The 20,257-nt window shown below is 45.8% G+C and overlaps 1 protein-coding gene across 1 annotated transcript in view; it reads right to left on the reverse strand.

Annotated features, from left to right (window-relative positions):
• CASQ2 (calsequestrin 2) overlaps positions 1-20,056 on the reverse strand; it is a 63,505-nt gene extending 43,449 nt beyond the window's left edge. The window contains exon 1 of the mRNA XM_014848251.3: positions 19,086-20,056. Coding sequence (XP_014703737.1) covers positions 19,086-19,319 — 234 coding nt within the window. The 5' untranslated portion in view covers positions 19,320-20,056. The remainder of the gene's footprint in view (positions 1-19,085) is intronic.
• Between the last annotated feature and the right edge of the window lie 201 nt (positions 20,057-20,257).

Raw genomic sequence — 20,257 nt, forward strand, 5'->3', positions numbered from 1 at the left:
CTTGTATTTCCTTATTGCACTAGAGAGAAGTTCCACCACTATGTTGAAAAAGAGTGGTAAGAGTGGACATCTATGCCCTGTTCTCAATCTTAAAGATCTGTTTTTCCTTTCAGTTCTATCAGTTTTTACTTCACATATTTTTCAGTGCTGTTGCTTGGTATGTATACCTTTAGGATTTCTTGTTTTCTTGAATTGACCCTGGATCTATTTGGCTCTAAAGCTTGTGCTATACATCCCTCTATTTTCTCTTTTATGGTTGCTTCTTTCATTTCTCTCCTCATCCCCATGTCTTCCCTCATTTTTCCCAGCATCTGTGGCTCCTCCTTTGGATTTCCTCTCCTGTATAACTTCTCTGAGGGCTTTCTTTGCCTATTCATGCTTCCCTCCCTGACCTTCTCACAGGCTGTCTATTCTCTTTCTTTCTCTCTGGCTCCTAAGCACTCCCATTCTTCTAAGGCTAAGGATATCGGGAAGAAGTACAGAGAGCTGCTCTATGGAGTGCCATGGTGACTGGGGGTGGAGAGGAAGGTAGCAAATGACACTCCATCTTTCGTGCAGTTTTCTCTCCTTTTTTGGATTTTGGCTGAGACTAGGGAAGGCTTAGGATGAAAGACATCATCATCAGTGTTTATGTTATGACTCAGCTTGAGCTTTCCTGAATTAAATGGGCCAATCTTTCTGCAAAGTCACTTGGCTTTAGTCTGTTGCATTCAATTTATTAGACAAGGTCATTTTTGGATGAGTTTTCTGGTTTTCAGTGTAAGCCACTCCATCCTATTTAATGCTGCTAAAACTTTAACTTAAATATTCCCTTGTCTATAATTCAAAATTAATGATGATGAGACCTAATGGCTTTGTGATATTAGTAAGTACCCCTACTTCTAGAGCATGAATAGTGGTTCTTAAACTTCACTGTGCATAAAAATCACCTAGGGTGCTGGTTAAAATAGGGCCTCCTGTGCCTCGGCACCAGAAATTAGAGAATAGAGCTGGGGTGGGGCTCAGGAATCTACGTTGTCATAAACCACACTACCACACCCCATGATTCTGATGCAGCTGATCTCATCCACACTCTGGGAAACAGTGCTATAAACATCAGTTCATCCAAATGTGATATGGCATAACGTTTTCCAACTGAGGCCCACAGGCCCATGCTTGGTCCTGTTGGCCCTGTTGGTCCCTCCGCCTTAGGCATACACATTAATAATAGTAAGAATATAAGAGATTAACTCTGAGAACTAAACAGAGAATTTAACTCCAACCTCTCTGAGGCATACACCACCAAGTTTTGTTGGTTTTTAGGTAGATGCAAATATGTGCCTCTCCTAGGCATGTAAAGCACGGCCTGTTGGTTACCTTACTGATATTTATATGTAACTTTTGAAGATGTGCAAGTGGAAGACGCTATCCCAGATGAACTCAGTTCTGTTTTCCTGGTTTCCTGTTTAAGCACAGCCAATCACTGTCCTAGGTATAGGTGGATAGATAGAGCTGGCAGTCACAGATGGATCAGGAACCCACGCTGGCTGAGACCTGCCCACCTCATCCTTGGCACACTTACACGCAATCCCTGCAGCACCCCATCACTCTCGCCTCCCACCCTGATTAGGCCCAAAGTCTGCCCTTGGAGCTCTGTCATCACTTCCATCAGCCCTAGCAAGCACCTTTCATGGGTCTAAGCTAAAGGTGGCCAGGGCTGGCAGCAACCCAAGAGAGTACAATGTGACTGAGTGAGGGGAGGACGGCTGTGGTGAAAGCTTGGAGCCTTCTACGCTGACTCCTGACATGACCCGTTCCCCCCAGGACCAGAAGCCCCTGCTGGGTTGGTAGAGCAGGCAAGACATTGTCTGCCTCTCACACTAGGCTCAGGCTCATCTCTGCCTTTGCTCAGGCCCTAAATCTCCAGCTCATGTGTTCCTTTCTCCACTCTCCTGCAACCCAGTCTTGCTGTGCTCTCTCAAGTTGCTGCCAACCCTGGCCACCCCTAACTGCAAAGCCCAGCTCCAGACTCATCTTTCACTCCAGCCTCCTTTCTGTGAATTCCAATAGCCCATGGCAGGACACAGCACTCTGACACATATTTTGCCATCATCAGAGTCGTGTATAAGTCTCTTCTGTATTGTGACTCTTTCCTCCCTGAGGAGAAGGACCCCATTTTATGCTTCTTTAATATCTAAGTTCCTTAGAGACACTCAGCATACTTTGGATGAATGGATGGACTGGCCCAAGTACTTCACAAGTTCAAGGGACTTTTGAGCCAAAGAGGGAAGAGGCAATTATCACCAATTACAGTGATTAAGAGTTACAAATATGAGGAGGAGAAAAGATACAGTCAATATGTCTCCTAAATTCCCAGAAAACTAGAATACTCGTTCCAGATCTGACTGTAATTTTCCCCCATTGACTTATAACCTTTCTTCTGCTGGTTCGGTTGGTTTGTTTGTTGGGTTGGTTGGTTACTTCCGACAGCCTTGCCCATTGTCCATCTTAGAGAATGGGGTTGGTGCGTGCAGCTCCTGGACATTGGTGCAGTGCTCATTCTTTCCAGAAGCATGACTGCTTATTCTTTTGAGTACAGTGATAGCTTTTTTAAAAGTTCTATTAAATAATATGCATAACTCAATAGTAAAGAACTTGATATTTGTAGTTTCCCCTTACCCTCTCTTTTATATATAAATATATATATGGATGGATGCGTATTTCATTGTGTAGCTATTTATTGTATTGTTGTTACCTCTGTACTGAGGGGGTCAAAGCAGATCTCATCTTTAAGTGAATAAATGACCCAGGGATAATCTATCCCTGCAGTTAAGACGACAGAGCTTGAAATTAGAGACCTGGATTCCTGACTTCGTCACAAGTGCCTTGACTCCACTGTAAAATATGAACAACAACAGTATCTGTCTCATAAGGCGGCTTTGAAGATTAAATGAGATAATGCGTGTAAAGGCTTCACACAGGTCTTGACATACAGTAAGTGCTTAATACATGTTAGATTTTCTTTGTGTAATATTATGACAGCTGGATAGGATTCTGGACCTTGTGCTAATTCAGAAATACTAAAGCCTGATGTATTGGATGGAAAGAGAACAATAACTCTTAATTGAGGACCTACTATGTTCAAGTTACTGTGCTAAACTCAAATGTGTGAGACACACTTCAGCATCAAGGACTTGTGATCTCATCAGGGATGAAGCTAATGAAAAATTAGTTGGTAGGTGCTGAAGGACTAAGATGGAAAATAAGGGCTTTGGAGTCTTAAAGAGAGAGAGAGCTCCTGGGTAGGGAGGTCAAATCATGCAGAGCCTGGAGGGTTGTGGTAAGTAGTGTTGATTTCATTTCCATGCACTCAGGATGAAATCTAAAATCCCCACCATGGCCAACAAGGCCCTGCACTGTTGGCCCACCTGCCTCTTTGGCCTCTTATTAATACACTCTTCTTCAGTTCCTCAAAGCACTGAGCTCTTTCCTGCCCCAGGAAGTCTTTGCACAGGATCACCTCGCTCAGCTGTGCTCCCAAGCCCTAGGCTGGGCACGGGCTGAGCTGCCTGCAGGGGACACCTTGCTCTATTCACACAAAGGCTCTAGACGTGCTCTGCTCCCACCAATGCTCTTCCCTCCATTCTTCACCAACTCCTACTATCCTTGAAGTCCATGCATAAAAGTCAGTCCCTAAAAGGCATTTCTTGACTCCAAGTCTGAATTGGGTGCCCTTTTTACACCTGTCCATAGGGCCCTGTGCTTTTCCTTCACAAGCCTTTCTCAGTTTGTAAGTACACATTAGCTTATACGATCATTTGTCTATCAGTTATCCATTTGATAGCCTGTAAGCTCCAAGTCCACATCTGCTTTCCTACCCCTGCTACCTCTAGCATCTAGCACAGTGCCTGAGCAGAGTAGATCTCAAAAAACATTAGTTTCTTGCCCTCCATGTGATTTCACTTATAATGTGAAATCTAAAAAAACCCCCAAAACTCCAAACTCATAGGTATAGAGAAAAGATTAGTGGTTGCCAGAGGTCGGGGTCGGGGGTGGGCAAAATGGGTGAAGGAGGTCACAAGGTACAAACTTCTAGTTAAAAGATAAGTAAGTCCTGGAGATGGGGACTATAGTTAACGATACTGCATTGCATATTTGGAAGTTGCTAAGAGAGTAGATCTTTAAAGTTCTCATCATAAGAAAAATATGTTTGTAACTATGTGAGGTGATGAATATTAACTAAATTTATTGTGGTGACCATTTTGCAATATATGCATATATCACATGATTATGTTGTACGCCTAAAACTAATACAACGTTATTTGTCAATTATATCCCAATGAAAAAAATTTTTCATTAAACATTTTTGTAAAATGAAAATAAGAGAATTTTAAAGGCATCTGGTTAAATTAATTAAGAGAGTTGTTATATTACTAAATTCATCTGTAAAATAAAAAAGTGGTAAACAATGCCAAATTTTTTTCCTATCATTTAGCTCTCTATGTGAGCCGCCACCACAGTATGATGACTGACAGACAGGCGGTGTGGTTCCAAGACAGGGAAGCAAAACCAGGCTGCCGCAGGGAGAGCACTGAATCTTAACCACTGGACCACCAGGGCTGGCTCGATTTTCCTATCATTTAAATCCCAAATTTAGGGGCTGGCCCCGTGGCCGAGTGGTTAAGTTCGCACACTCCGCTGCAGGCGGCCCAGTGTTTCATCAGTTCGAATCCTGAGGCAGCGTCCCACATGCCACAACAAGAAGGACCCACAACAAAGAATATACAACTATGTACTGTGGGGCTTTGGGGAGAAAATGAAAAAAATAAAATAAAACCTTTAAATCCCAGATTCATAGGATGAACATTCAATTCCAGATTTTCAAAAAAAATCTACTTTTACAGATCTGAAACCCATTCTGAAAAGAAGAATTGTTACTCTATTTTGTATTTGTACACTGAATGGATTACTGTTTCGTGTCCATGTTGCACAGGAAATAGCCTTTAAATTGTAGTTTTAAAGAACTATGTTTCTCTGGTTGGTACCACCTTTCAAGTACGATGTGAGCAGTTTTAAATTAAGCAATTTCACATGAACATTGAGATTTCTGGCTTTCCTTGGAAAATCATAAGAGCTGGGCCCACGTCAGTACTTGCAGGAAAAAAAATTAGTTTCTAAAATAAACGAAGGAATGAAAGTGGAGACTGCTTGGAAGAGAAGAGGCCAACTAGACTTGAAGGTGGAGGAGCATATAGGCGGGCAGGGGAGAGCAGCAGGAGCATCCCAGGGGAAGAAATGGCAGCAGCGGAGGCTTGGAGGTGCAGGTGGCAAGGTGAGTGTGGGAGAGCAGGCTGGCTGCCTCGCGCAGAAGGCTTACTTGGGGCAGCTGAAAGGAACAGCGTGTTTAAGGCAGGTGAGAAAGAGCGTGCAGGACTTTGAATATTAGGACGAGCAGTTCTGACTTGGGAGATGTTTGAGTAGAAGAACAATCTGGCTGATTTGAGAGAGATCTCAGGGCATGGACGAGATAGAAAAGAGAGTGGAAAGGAAAAGCATCCAATGGGAGGCCAATGCCATAGTCTGAATGGGAGAGGACTGGGTCGCAGACCAAGGTGGTGGCACTGGTTGAAGAGGTACTTTGTAAGGTGATGTTCCAAGTGGAGAATCAGTCAGACCTGCTAACTCTTCCGGGGCTTTAGAGAGAGAAGTGAAGGGGACCAAAGGAGAGGAGGAGGCAAGATGATTCCAGGGTCTCCAGCCAGGGAACAGAGTGAAGGACAAAACAGCGATGTCACGAGGGCATGCCAGAACACAGGGCAATGTTCTTAGCTTGGATTTAGATGCAATGAGTTCATGGCAATGGAAGTACAGCTGAGAGCTGGGGACACCAACCTGGGGCTTGGGAAGAGGTCCCAAATGGAGCTGTGGGAGTGAGAAGCGAAGGCGTGAGGGTGGGTGATGTCTTCAGAGAGTAGAGGGTAGGAGAAAAACCACAGGGTCGAGGACTGGCCATCTTTTAGGAGGCAAGAGCAAGAAAAGGAGCCTGCCCTGGAGGCAGAGAGGACTGTGGGAGAAGGAGGGGGAGGACAAGGAACACAGTGCCGTCGCTCCAAAGTCACAGGAGGAGAGAACCTCCAGAAGGAGTGGGTGGTCAGATTGAATGTTGCAGGAGTCACGGAGGGTGGGACCACCATGAGGCCTCTCCTTTCAGGACTGGTAAGTCATGAGTGACCTTTTAGAGAAGAGCTGGGACAGAAGCCAAAGCACTAGCAGTTAAGCTGTTGAGTGGGTGGCAAGGACATGTTAGAGCAGGTGTGGATCACTTGTTCAAGAAGTCTGCCCATGAAAGGAGGGGGACTAACAGCAGCGCCCAGGGACACGTTCCCTGGGCTGCGTGACTGCTCCCCAGGCCTCCGAGGCCAGCACACGCAATGTGCTAGAACCCTATGCCTATGTATGTCCCTCCAAGTCCAATCCCCTTGCAGGACTTTGCCCTCAGCCAGGGAAAGATAGGAAGAAAGCTACATTTGTGCCGCTTCTCAAGAACCATCTCCATGGAGAAGAAAGACGAATTTGCTTCTTGGTCAGAGAGAAGGTGGGGAAGGTGTGGGGTGGCAGAGAAAAAGGAGTGGTAACTTATCGAAGGTAGCTGAGTGGGGGTTACTTTCTGCAGGGTCAAGAATCTGAAAAAAAATCAAGGACTGAGGATCTTGGGGGAAAATGTCACAGATCTTTGTTCAAAGCAAATGTCCCTTAGGCCAGTCATTAAAAATACCCTGGCTGCAATCCTGCTCTTTCCGTGTAAGCCAAGAGCCAAACGGCTGACTTCACCCACTGTCCCTGATACCATCTGGCGACACGTCAAGCAATTCAACAACTGTGTGTGCTCCCCTGAAACCTGAGAGCTGACGTTTATCTCCGGTAATCTCCTGTCACTTTCCACCGCCCTCAAATGGGGCCTGGGCTATGTATAGCTGGGGGGCTGGCACATGATGTGTCCATGCAGGAGGCCGGCGAGGGAATGGAGCAGCTACTTTATGCGATTCAGGGGAACACCAAGGCCTCTCGGAGCTGCATTGGGTGGCCTCTGAAGGAGTCTCGGGGGAGAGGAAGGCTGTCGATTGTTTTTATTTGCACTTTTGGGCTATCACCTTGGTTGATGGCAAGGAAGAGACTCAAGGGCCAATGCTGTGTGTTCTTTCCACTCCGCCATGTTGAGAAGCAGTGTAACAACAACAGTAAAATAGCATCTCTCGGGCGTTTATTGTATGCCAGATACTGCTCCAACTCCTTACAGGCATTATCTTATTGAATCTTCACAAAACCTACACGAAGTAGAAGTTTGCAGGTGAGGAAATGAAGGCACAGAGAGGTTAACCAACTTGCCCAGGGCCACACAGGCTTAAGTGACACAGCTGAGATTCCAACCCCAACACTCTGGCTCCAGAGCCCAAGCTCTCATCCATTCCATTCCATTCGTTACACCTGGGCCTCAGAGGGACCTAGGTCCAAATCCTGGTCCAAATTCTTATCAGCTGTGAGACTTTGAGCAGGTCACAACTTCTCTGATCTCAATTTTCTAACACGAGTTCTCATTCTCGCAGGAGTAACATGTATGCAAGTACTTAGTAAATGTTTGTTCCCTGTAAATTCACTATGGGGCAACCTTATGACCCCGAACAGTGGTTCTTGAACCTGAACCAGCATCAGCATCATCAAGAGGGAAGCCTGTGAAAACACAGACCACTGGGCCCCCCCAGAGTCTCTGACGCAGCAGGTCTGGGATGGGACCCCAGGAATCTGCATTTCTGACCAGGTCCCGGATGATGCTCATGCTGCAGGTCCCGGGCCCACACACTGAGAACCACTGCTTCACAACCATCCAACTCACAATCACAGTCTTCCATTGTGTAGCATTTTGTGATGTCCAAACTGACCGAATGAGCGAGGCTATTCCTGGATGCCAGCTTTTTTTCTTTTCATACTAAAAATATTGTTGCAATGAGATTTTTAAAAAATTGCTTTGACTGACATGGGGCTATACCATGTCCTTTTCCAATTTTTCTCAGCAGAGTTCTGTGCCTGAGAGCCTGTGAAAACGTGGTCCAGCAGCCCAAACCCCAACATTCTCTGGGAGACCCCTCCTCGTCCTCCCCGGGGAGAGTCCCACGAAGTAGTCACTGCATTCCTGGAGCCAGGGGGAGAGCGTCCCTTTTCTAGCTCAACTGTCCCTAGGTTGGTGCACCTCATCAAAAAAAAAAAACCAGCAGGAGGGTTTCTGCTGATGGAGAGACTCCTACATGTAAAATAATGACTGGAAGAAGGGAGCGCTGACTTGTCTTCCCCATAGCGCACGTGCAAAAACAGAAGAGAAACCTGTAACTGCTTGGCTGGGCTTTCTGAAATGTCTGATGGACGTGTATTCTGATAACATCTGCTAACAACAGCAAGGGCCATGGAGGGCTGACTTGCACGGAGAGCTGGAGGTGTCAACGTGCTTCCACATACGCAACACTTTCCAGAACAGCCTTTTACTGAGCACCAAACGTGCGCCTCTCACTTTACACACACCACCTCTTTTCTCTTCCTAAGAACCCTGTGATGAGGGTGTTGTGTTTCCATTTTACAAAGGAAGACACTCGACCTGCAGGAGTTAAGTGACCTGCCTGTGGTTGCATGGTTAGTGCAAGGACTCGACAGTGCAAGGACTCAAACCCAGGCAGGCCTGACTCTACAGCACGTGCTTCTTATGCTGTCAGGAGGCATTGCGATTGCTTTTTATGTGCTGCCTTCACTTTGGTGTCCTGCGCCGGGGTGGCTGTGTGAGCCAGTGTAAGGCAGAGGCAGGTGAGCATGTGAGGGAGCACCTGTCGGCTCGCCTGGCCCTCCTCCCCGCCCAGCACACAGCAGATGGTGAGGAGAGGCCCGCCTGGCGTGGGGCACCGGGCAGCAGGCGGGCGCCCCTGGAACGGGTTCTCTGGGCAATCAGGAACTGCTCAGGCCTGCCCAGCCCAGCTCACTGCAAGATGGCGAGCTGGCCACTTTCCTGCGTGGCTGTGCAAAGGGAAACGGCTTATCTGGATCAAACCGCAACCAGTTTATAGAAGAGGGAGCCTCAGAGGCTTCATCATACAGACTCAGGATGTTGGGGGCTGGCTTTCTTGGTGGAACAGGTCGTTCTAGATGCTAAGGCTGAGCTGTTAATTAGTCGAAAATCCTCCGCAACCAACCAGTGAAGTTCAAACTGCAGGAGAGTAGGGCTGATGCTTTTAAAGAAAAATCTTGTGATTCTGAAACAGATTTTATTTCTTACTTTTTATTTTACTACTTTACATTATAATGGTCCTTATGATAGTTTTTCTAGTGGTGCCTTCCATGGTATCTCAAGTCTCCATTTAAAAATGCATAACTTTGGGAGGAGGGATCCCATGACTCGACATCCTACAGGGCTTGAGCATTATTGAAGGCTTTTTGGCGGTGGGAGTATTGAGAAAAGAAGGTTTCAGTGGTCTAAAAACTTCTGAATCAACAGCGTACTTTCAATCTTGTAAAATCTTGATTTCCCTATTACTTCTATACACGTAAGGAAGAATGTAACAGTGATGAACTCAATCCATGCTTTTACAGTGGTATTTCTTGTCTTTTCACCATCACACGTAAGCACCAGTTTTATTACATATTAGCGCACAGCAAACACTCCTCAAACCTCGGCGTTCCCTGGGCTCTGGAGAGATCTGCCGTTTAAGAGTGAGCGTGGGTGTACATCTTCCGAGAGAGTATTGGCTCTATGCGTGGATTCATTCTCAAAGCCAAACCAAAATAAGCCCAACCTCATCTGATTTTTCAGAGGGCAGCAGGTGCAAGTTTGGAGAATGCCATCTTTGGGCAGTGAACAGTTGGAAGAAATACCTGACTCCTGCGTGTGTTACTCTTCTCTGCCCAGTGTTCCCATCTCATTCCATCTGTAGATTTACTTGACTCCAGCAATTTCATTTTGCCACTTTTCTCTTGGGGTTTAGAAATGCAGCCACTGGGACATTTGCCAGTACTAAATAGGTTTGAAGGCAGGCTCAGCCTTATAGAGCCCAGAGGCTTCTGCTTATGCTGTATATATTTCGGACTGAGAGTCCCATGGTTAAAAGAAAAATTAGTTTTACCCATATTTCAGTGGGATTAAGAAAGGATGACAAGCAGTTCGATTCAACCTAATTTTATGCTATTCCACTCAGTTCTTGGTGTTTGGGTTTTGTGTGTGTGTGTGTGTGTGTGAGAAAGATTCACCCTGAGCTAACAACTGTGCCAATCTTCCTCTATTTTATGTGTAGGACACTGCCACAGCATGGCTTGATGAACAGTGTGTAGGTCCACGCCCAGGATCCAAACCCGTGAACCCTGGGCTACTGGAGCAGAGTGCACACTTACCTACTATGCCACCAGGCTGGCCCGTCACTCAATTCTTTTTTAAATAATTAATTTAATTTACAAAAGGAGATCAAGGAGAAATATATTTCCACTATAGGCCATGTATCTCTAATTCCTTGCCTTTTCCTTCTCTCTCCATCCATCCATCCAGCAAACATTTATTAAATACCAAATCGGTGCCAAATATTAGTCCCTTTACTCACACTGGTCCTTTCAGTTCAACACACAGTCCCGCTGTACCATTAACCATTGCTCAAGTGTGGGTGAAAATCCAGAATACAAACTGAAGACCCTTGTGCCTTTGTAAGTTGGCACTGCTTACAAGCACGAAGCAAGCCCAGCAGCTGTTCCTGGGTGTAGTGGAAGGAACATGACTTTTGGAACCAAATAGATATGAGTTCAAATCCTGCTTTACGCTCTGCCATTTTATAGCTTTGTGACTTTGGGCGATTTCTGTTTAGCTCTATGGGATCATTTCGTTGTGTGTAATGTGAGACTATGTTGTAAGAATTCAATAAAATAACATATGCAAAGCACCTGTATTGGGCATGGTTTATGATAAATTTGTAATAAGAGCTATCTCCCTTCTCCTCTTTCCTCTTCTGTTCATTCAACATTGATTCAACAAACACTGTTGAGCATACGCTGTGAGTCAGACACTGATCTAGGTGCTGAGGTACAGCACTGAAGAGAACAAAGTGTTTGCTTTTGTGGATTTTACATTCTAAGGGACATCAGACAATATGCAGCATAGTATGTCAGCCAAGTGCTATGGAGAAAAGTTAAGCAGGGTAGAGGGGATAAAAGGAGTGCTTGGGGACCGTGATTTATACAGGTGGCCGGGGAGATAACTTCTTTGATAAGATGACATTTAAGCATAGACCTAAAGGAAGTGAGTTCGTATCATCAATTAAAGAAGAACATCTTCTTAGATACCAGGAGCCATGTCATCTGAGTCTTTTTTTTTGAGGAAGATTAGCCCTGAGCCAACCCTGCTGCCAATCCCCCTCTTTTTGCTGAAGAAGACTGGCCCTGAGCTAACATCCGTGACCATCTTCCTCTACTTTATAGGCGGATGCCTGCCACAGCATGGCTTTATAAGCAGTGCCATGTCTGCAGCCAGGATCTGAATCAGCGAACCCTGGGCCGCGAAGCAGAACGTGCACACTTAACCGCTGCACCACCGGGCTGGCCCTCATCTGCATGTTTAAGTAAGCACTGCATGAATACTTGATGAGTAAATGAAAGAGGATATTTCTGTTCGGGTGTTCACAAGACTTAGCTTCACATTATAGAACATTCACCTGTTTGCTCTAAGAAGCTTTCCCACAGTTTCCCATGAAACATGTTAACATCTCAGTATCCCATATTCATACTCCTCCAGGATTCTCAGATTTGTCATCTCTTTTGGGGAAAAGGGCAATGTGACACAGCAACTGAACAGGTGCTTTTCTTCTCTTTCTAAAGTAGATCCTGGACCCCAGTCGAAGATTACTTAGAAAGGCACCTTCTGATTTGGCCTTAGAACACCTTGCAATTCCACTGGAAAGCTCCCAAGTAGGGTAAGGTTTCCCAGGGACCCAGATCATCCCCTGCTAAGGAGCTCCAAAGTATTAATCACTGACTCTGTGAGTGAGGGGACAGTGGGACAACCCTGGGAGGCCTGGCTGGGTCCCATAGCAGACCTGAGTCCCTGCAGCTCCAGACCAACTTAACACCCCAGCAGTTCTCCAAATCAGAGGTACGCTGATGAGTCCAGTGTCATTCAGGAGAGTCAATAGACCAAAGATCAAGCAGGTGCTACATGATCCTGGTCATCTGGAAAAATGTCTCCAGGCAAGGGACCAGTATAATGCTTTCTAAACTTTACCGTGTCTATGGATCACCTGAGGACCCTGTTCAAATATAACAAGCAGCCAGGTAACGTCACTACAGCTGGTCTGGGGTCCACATTTTGAGCATCAAAGCTCAAGTGCTCCACAAACATGGCTGACATTAGAATCACCCGGGGAGCTCTTAAAAACTGTATTACCTGGACATCGCCCCTACCCCGAGACCAATTAAATCAGTATCTGAGAAATGAGATCCAGGCATCCGTGTGTTTTAAAACTCCTTAGGTGATTCCAATGGGCAGCCGAGGTTGAAAAGTACTGCAATTGGCTAAAAATGTGTTGTACATTTCAAGTGACAGGTGAAGGGAATTAGCATTTGATAAGCCCTAGCTATATTTCAGGCACTCAATTAGGAATTCTACATAGATTAATTTCCTAAATAGTAACCAGCATAACAAAATAATAATATCTGACACTTACAGCTTCTTATAATTTTACAAGAAATTTTTATTCACTGCTTTCCTTTGATTTTCTTAATTCACTGAGGTAGAAACTAGACGGTTGATTTTATACATGAATGAACTGAGGGGCATGTCCCTGACTTGCCCAGGATCAAATAGTCAGTAAGTAGAAGAGAAGGTCAGGCCCTCTGACCTCCAGTTGTCTGCTTTTCCCAAACACTGCTACCTCCTTCGAGGTTGGATAGATGAGAATGACCGTGCACAGAAAGTGCACACGAGAATCGCGTCCATGACACTGGGCACATTGCAGAGTCTGAAGAGGCTGCAGTCACTCCCAGCCAAAGATATTTTCACTAATCCCATACAGATTGATTAGGAGACTGAGACCTGAACAGAGAAGGGAGCTCAGTCTGCCAGGGGCCTTGGCAGACTGAGACAGCGGCATCAGGAGACTTGTGTAAACAGCAGCAGAGGCCTACCTTGCACAGGATTCTGATTCTTGATTCTGCACAGATGATGGAACCAGGCTCTCCCTCCCCGAGAAGGCCTAATGGATAACTTGTGCTAGAATCACCATCTAAAAATTATTGGAAAATAATATTCTTACCAGCGCTAGAAAATGGATCCTAACAATAACCCTTCCTGCTGGTAGGCAGCCATTTCCAATAATTTTTAGGTGATCATCCTGCCGTTTAATATCCAAGAGGGTTTGGGATAGAGGCCCTGGGCAGGCTGTGTGGATGGCAGCAGGAAGCAGGGTCTCCTGAAGTGGGAAGAGCAGGAGGTCCCAGCAGAGGGGACACCGAGGAGCAGTCTCTCCCTAACACCCTCACTGAGGCCTATTGAAAACAACGGGAGCAGCAGGTCAACCTGACCTGCAACTAAGGGGATGATGGGCTATTTTTGTGCCAAGACCCCAGATTGACTGCCAGTCCAAGGGACTGGGTTCACCTAGACAAATGAACCGATTTGCACTGTTCACAATGTGGAAAGCGTTGCTCATTCATCATTCATTCATTCACACATTCATCCTTGTATTCATGTTAGGATTACTGAGGCCGCTAAGAGCAATGGATAACTGAGGAATGAATATTTCTATTCAGGAATTCATTATGTATTTTCACGTTCTAAAACACTCACTAGCTCAGCAAAGCCTTGGACCTCAGAGGGAGAGCTGAACATGAGGACAGCAAGAGTCCGGGATCATGGGCAAGTCCCTCCATCTCTCTGGGGCTTAACAGGCTGTGAATAAGCACTAATGGCGTCGCATTACCAGTCCCGAGCTGTCCAAAAATGGCCTGGTGTCTTCAGTCTGTAAAATGGTGGGCCAGGCTGGGCTGTGTCTAAAACCCCAACTCAAATGGGGAGTGTGGAGCACCTTCCATGTGCCGGAAGCCATGTTCTTGTCATCTACCCCACCAAACCTTCATCACACCACCATGATCTCCACTGTATGAATAAAGAACCTGAGTGCAGACAGGCTTCTTCCTAGGGAACTGAATCCAGGCCAATCTGATTTTGAGCCCATGTTAGCAGCACCACCTCTCAAGCATTTCAACCCGAGGGAAGACTGGTGATGTTGGAGAACTTTCTCTGGCAATATTTATAGAACATGATCGAAGGAGTGGCTTGCAACCCAGGTTCGAGGGGGAAGAGGAGCAGGAAACCAAGGAGCAAGAAGGAATGGAATTCATTACCCGTATCCTCCTCTTGGTCTCTGAGTCCTGCAATGCTAACAGGATCTGGCCACTGTAGTGTGACTGTATTTGCTCTTGGCTGAAGCTGAAGGAAACAGCATACAAAACTGTGAACCCCTTTATAATTTGTGTTGACACCCCAAAGAAAAATGGGGAAAAGGCAGAGAAAAATATTTCATGGAAGAAAAAAAGTAAATGGCAAATAATTTTATGAAAAATTCAATCTAGCTGGAAATCAAAGAATGTTCATTAAAACTGTAATGAAAATCTAAACAAAGATTTTAAAAATTCTGAAAATTGTGTCAATATCCAAAAATAGAGAAATTATTTTAAAAATATGTATGGTCACATAATGGTATCCTATGCCAGCATGAACATTGTGTTTGTTGAGAATATAAAACTATTTAATGACAGGAAAACTCCCCACGTACTGAAATGAAAAAAGCAGGAAACAAAACTGTACAGATGGTATAAACCCAACTGAAAATGTGTGTTTACCCATAGAAAAAAATACTGAAAAGAAATCTATTGGAACATTAACCAGGCTTATTTCTGCGTGGCTATTTTTATTGCCTCCTTTTTCCTTTTCCATACATTCTAACATTTCTAAACGTTCCAGGGCCCAACCTAGAGAAAGTGTCAGATGTAGAGCTAACTGGATGGCATTTCAAGGCCCTGAGTCACGCATGACCTCCTTGCCTTGTGGACGGGGCTGTTTCTGTGTCTTTTCATTGTCATCCTTAAATGTGTGCTATTTTGTGGATGAAGAGAGCCTGACCAGGAATCAGGACTACCGGCTGTGGAAGCCACATCACTACAAGGCCACATTTATGAAACGAGGGGTTCAGAACAATCTAGATGGTTCCTAAGGTTCTTTTGAGCTCTAACATTTCATCCATTCAACAAGCATTTCCAGAACATCTGAATCTAGAACTAAATCCCGGGCACCAAGCCGGGGCCCTCTAGAGCCGGACCCTCGCCAAATTGGAAGGCAGAGTTTGAGTCTGGAGCCTCCTAGTGTCATTTTACTTGCCCTTTTTCCGCCTAAGTGTTTAGTGGCCTTACCTTCTCTCCCTTCTTCTCTTCCCCTTATCAAATCCTATTATGGCACAGAACTCAGACTTGGTCATAGGGAAGTGTAAGTGATGGGCACCATCTGAAAGGACTACCCTCTCCCAGAGGGCTTGACTAAGTAGGGATAGAAATCTTACCCTAAAGGAATGAGGCCCTTATGGCCAAATTTTAGGAAAAAGCTAATGGGATGGGAAAATATTTGAGAGCTATGAATATCTTAGCTCTTACAGTTTCCTCTCCTCTCTCTGCTTATTTGCCTGGTAAATTCTACCTATTTTCACAAACCAGGTCTTCCTTGTCATGCCTTCCACATCTCTCCCAGACAGCGAGGATCTTCCTCTCCTCTGCACTCCCTGAGAGGCTGGTAAGTCCCTCCACTGCAGTGACTCCATTGCACTGTGGCTTTTTGTTGGTATGTCTTCTTCCATATCAGGCTGTGAGTCACCTGAGTGACTCACGTTCCTGTATCCACAGCATCCACTCCAGGGCCCAACCTAGAGAAAGTGTCAGATGTAGAGCTAACTGGATGGCATTTCAAGGCCCTGAGTCACGCATGACCTCCTTGCCTTGTGGACGGGGCTGTTTCTGTGTCTTTTCATTGTCATCCCTTAAAGCAGCAGACGATATACACAACTGACCAAAATATCTTTGGATTTTTATCAGAATGGGATAGCCCTATGTGACAAGTTCTAATCGCTAACCTTCTAACCTCTAAAAATCTCTCAATTTTTCAAACTAGAGTGGCAACTCATCATTAGAGAGGGAAATCAATTTAATTGGTTGGGATCAATGTTTTTTTTAAAGTGAAACAGAACAGAAGACTAGGTATAATAGAAGACCAAAGAATTTTTTTAAAAATCCAAGTAGTCCCCAAATAATAAGGATAGGGATTGTCCTGTGAAACTTTTGTTTCATTTGTGTATGTATGCGTCTGCGTGCGTTACGATAAAGAACATCGGAAGCTGCCTTCCTAAACTACTTGGAGGAGAGGAGGCCGGCTCTCCCTGTACTGTCTGCCCGTGGATGAGACCTCACTGCCTTAGGGACGTACTCTGGGAACCGCCTCCTCTTCTTCCACCCCTCGAACAGCCACAGCCTTGGAATTGGCAGAATATTTTCCTTAGTGCAGTTCTGGGATCCAAGGACTTAAGACAAAATAGTTGTTTTGAGCATGAAGGAAATTTAGAGGCTCACATCCACCCTCTCTTTCCACTCATGGGATTCCTGGAGCCATTTTGTCCTGGAGTCTGAGAAACAGCCTGAACCTGACAGGTACCTCAACAAAGGCCCGCCCATTCCCACCTCCTCCACCACTAAAGATGCCCAGCCTCCTCCCCGGTTCGGATATTTGCATGAGTAGTGCCTCCAGGGCTGTGTGCTTCTCAGCCCGGTTGGTGGTACAGCTGGCATCATCAGGCCCAGGCCAGTGGGCTGAGCGACTCTACTTAAGGCAGACTCTTGAAATGATCCTGAACAGAGTGTGCAGCAGCTCCTTGTTCACTGTCTCACTTGATTCCAGCAGTAGTGTAGTGTAGGGACCAAGGCTGCCTGCACTGCATTAGTTGGGTGACCCTGGGCACTTGGCCTCCCTGCACCTGTTTCCTCTTTTGTAAACTGGGGATAGTAACTGTACCTGCACCACAGAAATATTGCAGAGATTAAACCAGCTAGCACATACAAAGTGCTAGAACAGACCCTGCACGCAGTAAGCATTCAATAAATGTTAATTATTACTATTTAATCATCTCATAAGCCTTAAGATAGTTATATTTTTCCATATTTATAGATAAGAAAGTGAGGCTGAGAGAAATTGAGTAACCTGCCCTATGTCACGTGGCCAGTAGAGGCAAAGCCGGCATATAAATCCAGACCTCCTGGCTCCTTTCCCCTAATGATGCCCACATCGCCTTTAGAAGCCAGTGGGGCATCGAGCTATCTCCCGTGCTGAGCTGCCACCTTGTCAGTCTCTGCCAGGCGCTCTCGGATCAAAGGTGTCTGGAGGGATGGTGAGCCCAGGGGAAAGTCCTTTCTCATGATTTTGCTTAGGGACCCAGAATTAGTCTTTGGGGGAGATACACTCTTGGGGGAGTTTATACAAATGTATTATGTGTGTTTTTATAGGCTAGGGAATCGTAAATGGGGTCCTTGTTTGCACTGGCTAACTGAACAGTGATGAGCATATACAGGAGAATGCTTACGCCTTCAGTTAAATTTTTCACAAAAATCTCTCTCAATAATTGAGTAGGGCAGTTTGAGACGGCGACAAGGGGAGTGAGGATCTCGTGGACTGAGCAGCAGCTATGCTGCATGTCCTGGATTTTTCCAGCCTGCGATTTTCCCACAGATATAGTACAAAGACCTAGTAACAAAGGATCGTCCCTGCTTGCTCTTCACTTGTAACCTGCAAAGGGAACCGAACTTGCACACTCTGCCCTCACGATGGAGCCTGAGGAAAACTAGAAGGGCAGTGGTGATATTTTAAAAACACTTAGCTTTTGTCAACCAGAGCTCTCTGGAATGACCACATCACCATATAAATCCTCTGAAAATAGTGTTTGTATGAAGATCAGGAGACACTTGGGATTCTGAAGTCCTTTTTAAATTATCAAAAATATTTTGATGTGTTCAGGATGGTTTTCCTGGGTTTTATTACAGTCTTTTTTTTTTTTTTTTTAGAATTCAAATCCACATGGGTTTTATATGGTAATTCTGTTAATCAAAGTATTTGGTTAAGCTGAGCTCTCTGGTTGTGTGGGTTAATAAACTGCTGTAGGTCTCAAATGGCACTTTTCGCAGATTTGTGCCAGGGCTGGGCGGGCGTGGGGACTGATAAGGGATCTTGGGACTCCTAGAATTCTTGGCGCTCACAGGTGCTCCTGAGTGTAAATGATCTTAAACTGTCCAGGAGAAGCTGCAGGAATGGTTCCTGGGGCACTCACAGAGGATTAGAGAGTGGGCCCACACGCCAGGTTTACAAACAGGCATCAAGTGGAGATAAAGTAAGAACTGACTTCAGCATCTGCCCTGAGCTCACACCAAGAACTTTCTGAGGAGAAAAAAAAAAAATCCCCTTAATGATCGTACAGCAAAAATCTTCACACAGCTACGCTGTGTAATGTTGACCGAAACCAAATCACGAGAGAGGAAAACCATTTAGTGACATTCGCGGTCTGACCCATGAGGAGGCAAGGTCAAACAACTCGTATGTCTCCAGGACTGGGGGGGGACTTGAGAGAGCAAAGAGTAGGGAATTAACACACCGAATGAAACCCACAAATAATCCCTGAATTTCATTTTAGCCAGTCTTTTTAACAATAGTTTTAATATTCACTCAGAAAATAGTGGCTGGGAATATTGTCCTTGAAAAATCAAGAGACCGTCATGTGACAGACATTAAATCAGAACCCATTGTGCAACCCATTGAATTGTCCCCATGCTAAGAGTCTGGACCCACCCTCCTTGTTCACACATCCCAGCTTTGCAACAAGAACATCTTGAGATTTCCATGAGACTGAAATGCAGCGAGTCTTCAGGGTCTACCCTCTGCCCCTCCTTCCCACGTCCCGCCGCCGGCCGGCCCGTGCCCACTGGGACGACATGGTCAGCATGCCTCTGCTTACCTCAAGCACAATTTCTTTCAGCTGGAACTGTTTCTGGGCGACTTTATCGGAAGACACGGGCTCATGGTAGTAGAGGCAGAGCAAGTCGTATTTCTTCAAAACCTGCTTGAAGTTCTTCTCAGTGAGACTGACCACGCGGTCCTTGCCGTCGTAGGTGGGGAAGTTGAGCCCCTCTTCCGCCCTGCAGGTGGACAGCAGGTAGACCCCCACCACAAACAGGTGAGTTCTCTTCATCTGGGAAAAGTTATATGGAGCACAGGAGAGAGGGCAGAAGACTGGGAGCACTTGTTGAGAGGAGTGGGAGCAGAGAGCCTGGCCTCCTCTGCCGCGTTTGCCCTTCCACAGCCCCAGAACCAACTCTTCCCCTCCTGGACTAAGTGCCGTCGGGGCTCAGGGCAGACAGCAGGCTCGCCCACACAGGCGTGCGTGGACTAGGCGGCAGGCTGGGCGGCCAAGCCCCAGATACCTCACATAGCTTGGCCCAGCCCCTGTCTCATCAGGAACTCCATTTTTAGGATGCAGTTGTTTCAGGCTAAAAATAAATCATGCAATGAATAAAAAAGTTAGATATGACACTGTTGAGGGATTCGCTGATACAGTCTCTCAGAGCGGTGCAGAGGGAGGAGGCAGGAGGAAAAGAGGAGAACGTGTGCACATGAATAAGGAGGCCAGGAAGGTCAAAGAAGAGAGCTAACCTTGAGAAGGAGAAGGAGAGAATGAGAGGAGACAGAGATGGGACCGGGGCGCCAAAAACCAACTGGTGATGTTAGGACACAAACAACGCCACTCTGACATTACTGAACCGCTCAGTTATCGAGGGAGGTAGTTCAGCCTGTCCCTTCCTGGCAGGCTGCTCGGCCGTCCCCTGCCTACTCACTGTTGACACGAGAATAAACGGAGCTCCGAGGTGGACTTCACCTTCTGTGCATGCCTTCCCCTCCCTCTGTCCTCTCCTCTTAGAAACCAGCTCTGGCCACTGCATATGTGCACGTGGCTCTGCCAGTCACCGGGCAAGGAGCGTAGGGACACCAATGCAAGGAGGACTTGTCCCCATTTTAAAATTAAATAAAAGTTTAACGGTCTTCCTCAGAAGCCCTCTTAGGTTTTTCTCAATCATCTCTGTCATATTTCTTTTTTTACATTAACCCCTATTGTATTATTTTTGCCCCTTT

Source organism: Equus asinus, chromosome 16, assembly GCF_041296235.1.
Source record: "Equus asinus isolate D_3611 breed Donkey chromosome 16, EquAss-T2T_v2, whole genome shotgun sequence".
In the NCBI taxonomy this organism is placed as follows: domain Eukaryota; kingdom Metazoa; phylum Chordata; class Mammalia; order Perissodactyla; family Equidae; genus Equus; species Equus asinus.